The sequence below is a fragment of the Camellia sinensis genome, chromosome 8, assembly GCF_055761805.1.
Source record: "Camellia sinensis isolate YWXY chromosome 8, ASM5576180v1, whole genome shotgun sequence".
NCBI lineage: Eukaryota > Viridiplantae > Streptophyta > Magnoliopsida > Ericales > Theaceae > Camellia > Camellia sinensis.
In genome coordinates, this window is record NC_138968.1 from 60,414,135 (window position 1) to 60,425,984 (window position 11,850).

Consider the following 11,850-nt stretch of genomic DNA (forward strand, 5'->3'; position numbering starts at 1 on the left):
AAATGCATGGAAAGCAAGGAAAAAGCCTGGAAATGCAAGAGTATAACTCAAAATACCTTGAATAGTTGAAAAAGTGGTTAAATTGAGTTTTGTTTGGATGAAAACGATGAGTACCACCAGTGGCGGAGCTAGGAATTAAATATAGGGGGGCACCAATTAATTACAATCTCAAAATTTTTCTTTCCCAATCAATAACAATAACATAATAATAATTTTCGAGCTAATGTTAAACATTAAAAATTAATATCTATTACAAAAAGTTTTAAATTTTAAACTTTTACAATTGACCCCAACGAGTTTTCATCTTTTGAAAGCTTTCCATAATTGTATTATTGTCAATGCCATCAAAAATATCTCTCTCAATGTAGACAACAAAGCTATCATTCATCCATTCATCACCTATTCGGTTCCGCAACCGATTCTTCACAATATTCATAGCTGAAAATACCCTCTCAACAGTAACAGTTGCAACAGGTAAGATTAATGCTAAAGTCAAGAGCAAATACACCAATGGATATACTTTGTCTCTTCTAGTCTCTACCATTTTCTTAGCAAGATCGGCAATTCCATTCAACATTGAGAACTCACTACTGGATAGCATGTAGATATGTCCTACGAATTCGGTCTCGATCATTAGCATTATAGTTCATAATCCGAGGGCGTAGTCTTGGATCTGCAGGAAGGTCTACTAAGTTGATTTCTATGCGACTTTGTTTTGCAGAAGAATAACTATCATCTTTTTCTTGAGAAAGAGATGATTCCAATTTTGATTTTCTTTTGAAATATTTCTCCATGACTGTTTGGAAAAACCAAAAATCAAAATAAAAATTCATAATCAAAATCTCAAACCCCTCACAAATCAAAATCTCCAATTTTAATACAAATCAAAAAATTTAAATTAGTACAAATCACAACAAATATAAATTTATAATCTTAGCACAAATTATAACAAATCAAAATTCCTAATTTAAATATTAATCATTGCAAATTAATATTTTTAATTTTAGCATAAATCAAATCCTTAATTTTAGCACAAACAACAACAAGCCAAAATCCCTAATTTTAATATAATTCACCACCAATTAAGATTCATAATTTTAGCATATCAAAATCTCTTATTTTAACATAAATAATAACAAATAAAAAAAATTTACAAATCAAAACTTAACAAATAATTATAAATTAATACTCATAATTTTTATTTAAAAGTAAAAAAATAAAATAAAAATAAAGTTACCTGTAAACAATGAAGAAAAGATATCAAGGTTGTAATGTGGTCCCAAATCTGTACTGTGTGATCCTAATTTAGTGAATTGCGAGTCGGTAAATTGCAAAGCAATAAAGGGAGACAAAGAAGACAAAGAAAATACAAAGATGCTCCACAAGTACTGTGAATAAATAAAAAAAATAAAGAATTTCATACACTTTTAAGGTTTTAGAGTTTTAACCTTGTTGTAATTGGAGTTTTATGTACTCACCTAAAAAAAAGCTATGTTAGTATTTAATTAGGATTGGAATTGAGATTCCAAAAAAAATAATAATAATAATAATAAAATAAAATAAAATATATAAACGTGGTACTTCGTGCCTGGTGTGTGTGTGTTAGTGGTTGGTTGGGTTTGAAATTGTGTATTTGGAGGAGGGGCACACACAAGGCAGATCACACTTTAAAAAAAAAGAAATTAAAAAAAAAATTTCAAAAGTCGGGGGGGACACGTGACCCCCCTAAGCCCAATGTCCCTCCGCCCCTAAGTACCACGTGAGGAATCTGAAAAGTTCGAAGAGAATCCAAGTCACAAGACAACGAGAAAGCATGGGCAAGAGAAAGAGAGAAGATGGAGAGGGTTTGGGAGTATTTTTCGAATATGTGTGTATTGAAATGAGGCATCAAAAGTCATTTCAAACCCTTTGGGTTCACGCGATTTGTCTTGCATCAACTGAATATGCGGCTGCACCTTCATTCTGCGGTCGCACCTTCTTGAAAACATGCGACCACACTTCCTAGGTGGGCCTACACGTGGTCTACATGCCCCACACATGTGCCAACTCATCTCACCCGCGGGTGACCTCACAAGGCACATGCACATCCTAAACTCAAGCTCAAGTATTGGCACGCCTTTCGAGGTAACATTTTAAAAATTGGCATCAATCATCATGGAACTACACAAACTAGCACCCTACCCACTTGGCATCCCTTTAAAAACATGGAAAATGATCTTTAAATTTCTCTGCAGCTGAGATGTTTTTAGGAACTTTTGAAAAATCCCATGGCATTAGCAAAGCATAGCAAAATTGTTTGAAATCTTAGCAAAACTTGATATTTTGGATAATTTTTGTTTTGTTTTGTTTTGGTTTGTTTTGTTTTGTTTTGTTTTGTTTTTTTTTTTTGTGTGGAATCACTTGGAAAATGCTTGGAACCATTTAGTAAAAATTTGGAATATCTTCGAAAAACTTGGAACAAGTAGGCAAACATTTCGCAAATTTTGGAATATAAAGCCCATTTAGGGCGAACAAACACTCGGCAAATTCTTGGAATATAAAGCCCATTTAGGGCGAACAAACACTTGGCAAATTTTGGTATATAAAGTCCATGAAGGGAAAACAAACACTTCAAACCACTTGGAAAATTTCAAAAAAACCTAGAACCACTTGGAAAATTTTAGAAAATACTTGGAACCACATGGAACTGAGAAATTAATAAACCTCCACTTTAGGAGCAAGGATGGAACAAAATGAAATAGCTCGGGAAAAATTAATAAACCCCCACCTCGTAAGACGCGGGGATAGGGTTGATAAAAATTAATCCCTCAACTTTGACCACCAATTCACGGTCCTTGGAGATTTTACGTAGGGTTGTAAGTTGATTAGATAATCCATGATTGTGGCATCGACCTCAAAGAGGTTCTTAACCCTACTTCCATCATAGCCAAACATGATGGTGTCATAGTGTAAGTTGAAAGTCGAGCAAAACTTTAGTGAGTTAAAATAGTTTCCAAGTAGTTAGATATTCACCGAGCGAGCAATTTGAAAAGGGAGATCAAGAGAAAGTGATGATGTGAGTTGCCACATAAGAAATCCAAATACATGTTCTTACGAAGTCATCACCTAATGAATCACATCCACCAATTTGAAGTGTAGGGGACAGCCAAATTGGCACAAGCGTAACTTCCCATTTGAAATGGAGAAGATGGTCCCTCAAACTCAAACTTGCATTTTCAAACTAATGTGCTTTTTCCATTATGTCAAGTGAAGCCTCTTTATTTTTTCTATAAAAGAAGCTCACAAGCTCTTTTAAAACTTTTATTTGCTTGGCTTATTAATTTGATTTAATCTTGGATCTTCTTTTTCATTTAGAGAGTTTGTGTAATGTACCTGTAATAATAATAATAATAATAATAATAATAATAATAATAATAATAATAATAATAATAATAATAATAATAATAATAATAATAATAGCAAACTTCTCCATCATTTTTGGATAACTTTAACTATGATCAACTTTGTCTTAGGGAGGTTTTGAGCTCAATAAATTAGGGATATTGAGCGTAATTAATGCCATGTTTATTTATTGAATTTATGGAAACAAACGAAAAAAGAAGATAAAAGTGAATAAAATATAAGATAAATTTTTAATCAATTTTTCCTTCTCTTTTTCTTTATCTCCACAAATCTCTGCATGAATCTAAAATTTAAACACAATCTTAAAAATTGAGGAAGGGAGATCTAATTAAAACATAATTAGCTTGGCACAGTAATTCCATATTATTTTTCTTGTTATTATTGTTATGTTTCTAAACCATGTGGGTATGCAATACAACTTATTTATTTTATTTTAATTTTGTTTTGGTTATATAAACTATTTATCTCGCTACTATCTCTTGTTTAAGACAAATGAAGTAGGGATTTTGCAAGGATCACAAGTTGCATAGATGATCCATGATTGTGGTACCAACCTTGAAGAGGTCCCTAGGCCCTAATCTTAGTATAGAAAAACATCATAGTGCGAGAGTGCAAGTTCAAAGTCAAGTCAAACTTAGCGAGGTAAAGTGGTTGCCAAGTAGTTGGATAGAAACTAGATAAGGTGCAAAGGGAGGGATTCAAACAAGGAGATTAAGAGAAAGCTATGATGTGATTTGCCACACAAGAATTCCAAATACATGTACTTACAAAGTGATCACGTAACGAATCACTTCCACCAATTTGAAGTGCAAAGGATTGCTAAAATTAGCACAAGCATAAGCTCCCATTTGAAGTGGGGAAAATGACCCCTCAAACTCAAACTTGCATTTTCAAACTAATGAGCTTCTGACATTATGTCAAGTGATATTTTCCTTCAAAAGAAACGCATAAGCTCTTTTAAACTCTTTTTATTTGCTTGGCTACTTAATTTCTGTTATGACTCGAACCCGCCCCTAGAGATTTAGATTATAATCGGCCAGTAATCATGAGATTATCTATGGCCTCAAGAAGAATTTCAAAATATAATTAATTATATGGGGGTTGAAGCAGAATAAAATAATAAATTTGTCCAAAGAGCTATGCATAAATGACAATAACATAAATCTCATACGTTAATAACTCATTTCCAAACATATACATATATACATGGTTGCATATACAATAGGTATACAAGGAGTACAATTCATCATCTTACAAAAACCCAAAAGCTTATATACAAAATGAGGTCTAACAAGACCAAACATAACAAAACTAAAAGGCTCAACATAGAGGCACTCCTCAGTTGACTTCACAAAAATACGGGTGATCTTCTAAGAAAATCTAAGGCTGGGCATCCTGTTACTCATCTACATATATATAAGGGAAATGGGTGAATAACATCAAAGTAAAGGGCTAAATGAATGAGTTTCAACGCTCATACATAATCATTCATATTGGATTCAAATTCATTCTTGTATCATATATAGAACAGAAACCAGATTCAGAACAAAAACAAGATTCAGAATAAAAACATATCATTCTTATATTAGAATCAGAACAGAGTCATATCTTACAAAATTTAGAACCTTTTAGAGGTATCAGATATTGGGTTGCACCCAATAATAGAGGACAAATGTACAGAATAGAACAGAACATAGCTTATCAGAATGACCTCGGGTCCAATTCATTACAGTTGTATCATATCAATATAATAACCATTTGGTTAAACACATTTCAGATGTACAATGGGCTGACCTTTTGGTCTAGCACATAACATATTTCAGACTTATCAGATATACATAATGACATTAGGTCCTTCTTATTAGATATATTTCACTAATTACATTTTCAAATAGTATATCGTTCAAACAGATAGAAAGCTCATTCATATCCAAAAATCACAAGTTCAAAAAAGCTTACCACAATAGAACATTTAAAGAATAGATTATATGAAAATATCTTTACTAAGATATTACTCACAATGATTAGATTAGTTGTCACTTCCTCGTGGATCAACCTATACATAACGCATGAACATACACACATTGAAACACATAGCTAAATCAAACAATTCTTTTCTATATAATTCCTTTAATAAGTCCATTTATTAAGTCATTAATGAGGCTTAATTCATGCCTAAGAATGTTCGAAGAGACATGAGAACGGAAATGTGAACAGAATGCAACTTTTCAAAATTGCTGGAACATGGTTGTTCGCTTGAGTATTATGCATGGTTTGCAAAAGTACTGGATGGTCTCAAAGTAGGCTTGAGTGAAGGCTTGATTGCTCGAGCGAAAACTTGTTCGCTCGAGCTAACTATAGGTCGCTTAAGTGGTTTACAAAACTCTGCAAAAGTACTGGTTGGTTAAAATATACGCGTGAGCAACAGATTCATCGCTTGAGCGGTGAGGTCAAATTTTGAGTTTTTAAAACTAAATGAATTGCTCCAAATGCAAATTCAAAGGCAAAGATTGTGCCTGGCTTGCTCTAAAGCATGAAAACACTCAAATAAACATAAATATTTGGCTATTCGTAAACCCTTTGCTCAAAATTTCATGAATTCTTCAAAATTGAGACTTAAATTTTCATGCATGTGTGAATTAGTTTCAAATTCTTTTCCATAACTCCCAAAACAAGAAAATTAAACTTCAAAACTTTGTGAATCAAAGATGCATGCCTAATTCAACTTCCAAATTCAACATAGATAACAAAATTCAAGCACAAAATGATGAAACACTACATAATGATGCATGCATGTATGATTAACTCAATGCTCTTCTTTTTGAAGCTATTTTCTTATGTTTAATCTCAAATTCTTCATGAATTCATTAGCTAGGTGACTTAATTACATGAATTAGGGATCAAACTCTTAACTAGAGTCTTGGATTTGTTGATTACTTGCAAAATCTGGAGCTTCTCTTTTCAATTCTTCAATTCTTCAATTCTCTAGCTTCTCTCTCTCTCTCTCTCTCTCTCTCTCTAACTTTTCTAGCACAAATATGATACAAAATGAATTCATTGTTCTTAAGGTTCATATTGATATGTGTTGATTAGCTTAGTTACTAATTAGAGGTTTAGCTAATTAATTAAGATTTAAGACTAATTAAACAAAACTTAATTTTACTAAAGCGAATCAAATTTTAATTAAACTCTCCAAAATGCTTTAAATATTATATCGAACTAATAAAAATCGTCATTTTCGATTTCTGAACTCATCTAAGCTTTCAATTTCAAATTCAGAATAGAATTCTTTCATACAAATTACATAAATGTGAATATTTTATGTGGTGAGGTTACACAATCTCACTTGTGGATCTTCTTTTTCATTTTGAAAGTTTAGTTACCTAAATAATAATAACAAATTTCTCCATCATTTTTGGATAGCTTCATTCAACTATGATCAACATTGCCTTGGGAGGTTTTGAGCTCAATGAAATTGAGGATATTTAGTATACTGTATTTGTACATTGAAATGAAAAGAAAAAAAAAAGAAAAAAAGAAGAAGAAGATAAAAGTGAATAAAATATAAGATATTTATTTTATCACTTTTTGAATATTTTTTCTTTTGTCGCTACAAATCTCTCCACAAATTCAAAATCCAAATACTGTCATAGAAAATGATGAAGGGAGATCTGATTAAAAACAAAATTAACTTGGCATAATAATTCTATTTGTTTCTGTTATGTTACTAGACCATGTGGGTTTTCCTCCTAATATATAATGCAACATTTTTATTTTATTTTTTTGGAGTTATATAAACTACTTATTTCATTGCTAGCTCCATGACCCCATCCCCTATCAAAGCTGCCAAAAACAACAAGAAAGCAGTACAAGTTTTCTTTCTAGAAAAACTTTTGTATAAGAGAAAAAGACTAGCTAGCTAGCCCTGCCCATCCAAGATGATCATATGAACAAGTGAAACCTAATTTCCATTGCCACCATTTCTTTGCTTAACTTTTGATTGTATGAAGATTGTGATTGCCATTTGAAAGCCCGGAAAACTGCATTTCCAAGTCACTTTTCACTACCTCTTGCTTCTCTTCTTCTCTATCTTCCTCGGCATTGTTCTTTGCATTCATTTCTTTGTTCTTTCCCCAAAGAACAGCGTATAGCGCCATAACAATCAAGCCAGACCCTACAACACTAATAAAAAACCACATAAAAGAATGATCAATCTATTTTGAAAGTGCTATAGTTGTTAATTCAAAGTAGATCATAGAATAACATGAAATGAATGTTGATTCACGTTAAAAAAACAAAACAAAACAAAACGCACGTTCCAACATATAATTTCTCTTCGAGAAGGCCCCAACTGAGAATCGCCACGATAACAAGTAGCAAGGGATTGAACACTGAGACATATAGAGGACCTTTTCTCTGGATGCACCATGACATTAGGCAAAATGCTGCTGCAGTGCACACAATTCCCTGAAATACACAATTTTAATGATTTTATTATTATTATTAGTGACTGTATCCATCAACTTCACATCTTCATATAAATTGTACATTTTACTCTAACAATCAGGACTAAAAATAGAAGGATTTAAAACAAAATCTTGTATTTCCTTTAACTATTATAATCACCATGAGTCTTTTACAAAGAGACTTTCAATACTAGTTGATACTAGACAATATAAATAAATATAACTATTAAAAATTTTAAAGTTTAGACAATAGATACCCCATAAATACTTGAAAAGGCTCGGATCCCAGGTGTCAACGACCAAGCAAAAATATTATGGTTGGCGCATAAACCGATAATCCCACATTGAACGCTCGCCATTAAACATATTAATGTTGATGTTGTGTATGGTGCTGCATACTTCTCACTCGTTCTTGCCTGAATATATCAATCATTAATCAATAATATCCAAAAAAAAAAAAAATCAAAATTATTAACCAAAGTATTATGCAATATACCAATTAGAAAATGGTGACTATAACTAACTGCATGTTTAACTAACTATAACTTTATGGTCCATTTGTTTTAGTGAAAATGCTTTTCGAGAAAATGTGTTCCAAAAATTTGTATCTGCAAACTCTAAAAATATAACGGTGTGCTAGTGATAGTGGTGGTGGAGACATCGTAGGGTGGCGGTAATGGTGATCGTGGTGGTGGTGGTGGTGCAAAGCTTAAAAGCTCAATTCCTAGCTGCCAGAGCTAAATCTAAGGCTACCACCTTAGCTTTTCTAGTAGCTCCGTTGATTTAGTGCAGGGAAGGTGGCAGCTCTATAGGATAATAGCTTTGGGTTATTTGGAAGCTATGCTATATAGGAAGAGATAGCAGCGGCTGGCTACTAGCTTTGCTTTTGCTATTAGCTCATGCTAGTACTTTAGGAGCTATAGCTTTTAGGAGAGGAGCAACTATCTTGCAAGAATTGTGGATCCTAGATATTCGTAGGGTGGTGGTAATGGTGATGGTCGTGGTGGTGGCGAGGTTAGTATGACTCTTCCAAATGTTTTTTCGCATTTAAAAAGTGATAATTTTATATCAAATTACACTAATTTTTTTGGTAAACATAATAATTATTTTTTATTGATTTGGTTCTTCGTTGTATTGTACCAACAGCTAGAAACTGTAGAAAAAATATTTTAGAGAAAAAAATAAAAATAAAAATAAAAAATTTCTAGAAATTAAAAAATTAATCCCAAAATAAGACAATTCCTTTATACAAATCTTTTCACACGGTATGTCCGGTTGTGTGATTAATTTATGTGAAAATAGAATAAAATTATTGTTTGGAAAAAACATATGTTTGCCAGAACATAAAAAAAAACATTAATTTTTAATCATAAACAATTCACTAGCTTTAATTGTTAGTAATTAAATGGCTATGATATTATTGATTGATTACTTACTTGGATAATGAACCATATTGCCCAAGAGACAGTGCTAGCTATTATTAAAAAGGGGCCCAAGATGAAGTTGTTAGGATGGTTGGTAGAGGTTTTTTTTCCCGATGTTCTCTGCATACTTCCAATGAATGCTCGATCGCCCTATCACTGTACGCCCATGGTACAATGACAACAACATTGCTCCACCTACACACACCACTGTCCCCAAAATCTTGGCTTGTCCTGCTTTTTTCTTAATTCCCACACTTTCCAACCTACCAAACATCAAATATATATATATATATATATAACATACATAATCACCATGTAGAAATAGAAATAGGTGTAGATGAGTAAGAGTATCTCAAACGGTTCACCAAATTTTTCACTAAATTTGAGTAAAAAAAAGACTATGTTCTCAATCTGATACACACTGCTCCAATGGTTGTCATCAAAGCAGGGGTCGACTGGTTAGTATAATTTTTTTTTTATCTCTTTGAACCTTTTGACCTGTTTGAACCAACCTATTTCCAAGGGAACTGGTTGACCAGTTGGTCTACCGGCCGGTCAACCGACTGGTTGACCGGTTGGTCTCCCCTAACGGTCACGCACAGTAAATTTGTGAAATCTTTCCCCTGTTCTTACTTTGATGAAAAATTTGGTGAATTTTCGTTTTGATACCAATTTGATGAAACCATTAGAACTGCAAAAAGTGATTTTTTTACCAAATTTTAAATCTGATGCAAAGTTTGATGAAGCGTTGGAGATGGTCTAATAAACAATTCATTTGATACTTCTACAAATATGTAATAAAATACCCAAAAGGAACAGCAAGAATGAAAGTGACTGCTGGCAGCAAATTTGTCAGAGCACAGGCAATCGTGGGAGTGGAATTATGGAGCCCAACCAAGTAAAGAACTTGATTCATGGTTATCCTGTGCATTTCATCCCCATATAAATTACTTTAAAATAAATAAATAAATTGAACTCTTTTTTTACAAAACAAGGGTTGCGTTGGCTTGTATAAATGTGCTGAGGACTTACCCAAAAATGGAACACAAAAACATCTGGAAGAAAATGGGCAGTGTCATCCTTGGGCTTGTTTTTCTGCAGTCATAAGGTGTAAAAAATATTTATATAACAATTAATGCATGAGAAAAAAAAGCTAATCATTGTTCTATGATAGTATTAGACTATTATGGGTTAAAAATTACAAATAATAATAGAAGTATCATTTTATATACGTCTAGCCAAGCACAACTTATTACAAAAAAATGTGTATATATAATTGTTAAAACTTCGTAAGGTAAGATGTAGATATGATACAAGACCTGCGAGCAACATCTATGATCTTATGGTCTAGATCATTTTTTTTTTGTCGTTTTAGTGTTACATTAATTGCGGCTACAAAACATTAGCTGCATAATCTACACATATTTCACCATTTAGCATTAATGGCATTTTTTTATTTGAACTTTTTGTTTTAAAACAATAGGTCTAAATTTATCAACATCATTCTAATTTATTGAGCTTGGGTGTATTCAATTTTTAGTGAATATTAATCATAAATTTGAAAATCTAAATATTTTTTTGTGTTTTTCTTAATATTATATATATATATATAATTTTTAGTATGGTTTCAATTATTAGTAGCCTATGTTATAATTCACATCGGCTACAAATCTCATATATATATATATACATATATATAAAATAAAATAGGTCCTGCTATATGTATTTTATTACGTATTTTTGTAAATGTTACTTAATTTTGTAATACAGTTATGAAAATTGGTGTTTCAGAAATAAAATTATACATATTCTACTAATACTACACATTTTTTTGGTAATTTTAATATATATATATATATATATATTTTTATAAAAGCAGATTTCTTTTATACCTCTCCAAAAAGTATGCGAAGGGGGCTATAACAATGGTGGCAAAGACTTGCCGGTAAGCCACGTGGATGAAAGGGTTCATGCCGGAATCCATGGCAAGCTTCGACAGAATGTTCATCCCTGCATAGCCGACTTGTACGATCACCATGGCCAACAATGGCAATAAATCACCCTCCATTTTTTTCTTAATAATATTTTCTTTCAATTACTTCATTGGAGAGAATGAGAGAAAGAGAGAGGGGGTATATATAGAGAGAGAGAGGGAGAAAGAAAATGAATACAGGTGTTGAGAGATAGAGAGAGATGGTGATTTATTTTTTTCATTAATTTGTTTACCTTTTTTTTATAGTGATTAATAGAAATGTTCTTCCATTTCTGGAAATCATTGATTGCTCAATTAGTTGTCTAGATCTTTTGACTTTGTTACAAAATTTTCATATCATGGAATTAAAATCACAATTAGTAATATACTTAAGTAGAAAGTCTCCAGAAAAAGAAACTAAACCCTAAGGCCATGTTTGTTTGGGCGGACTGGATTAGCATTCCCATGACTAATAGTCCTAGGGGTACAAATCCATTGGATTATGTATCCTATCTTAACTAATAGTCAAGTTTAAAATAATTAGTCCGTACTTCAATTGTTTAATCAAACATTGGATTAGTAATTT

At 32.1% G+C, this 11,850-nt stretch overlaps 1 protein-coding gene and 1 pseudogene across 2 annotated transcripts; both read right to left on the reverse strand.

The window, feature by feature from the left end:
* Positions 1 to 277: 277 nt before the first annotated feature.
* LOC145797786 (uncharacterized) lies at positions 278 to 640 on the reverse strand. The gene has a single exon (XM_082885205.1). It carries the CDS (start codon positions 638 to 640, stop codon positions 278 to 280), a length of 363 nt encoding a protein of 120 aa, XP_082741331.1.
* Positions 641 to 7,059: 6,419 nt separating this feature from the next.
* Positions 7,060 to 11,345, reverse strand: LOC114261009 (WAT1-related protein At1g09380-like; annotated as a pseudogene). The gene is made up of 7 exons (XR_014337021.1): positions 11,185 to 11,345; positions 10,325 to 10,387; positions 10,099 to 10,215; positions 9,305 to 9,555; positions 8,126 to 8,284; positions 7,718 to 7,869; positions 7,060 to 7,584 (listed from the first exon to the last, which is right to left on the reverse strand). The product of XR_014337021.1 is annotated as a WAT1-related protein At1g09380-like (transcript).
* Positions 11,346 to 11,850: the final 505 nt, after the last annotated feature.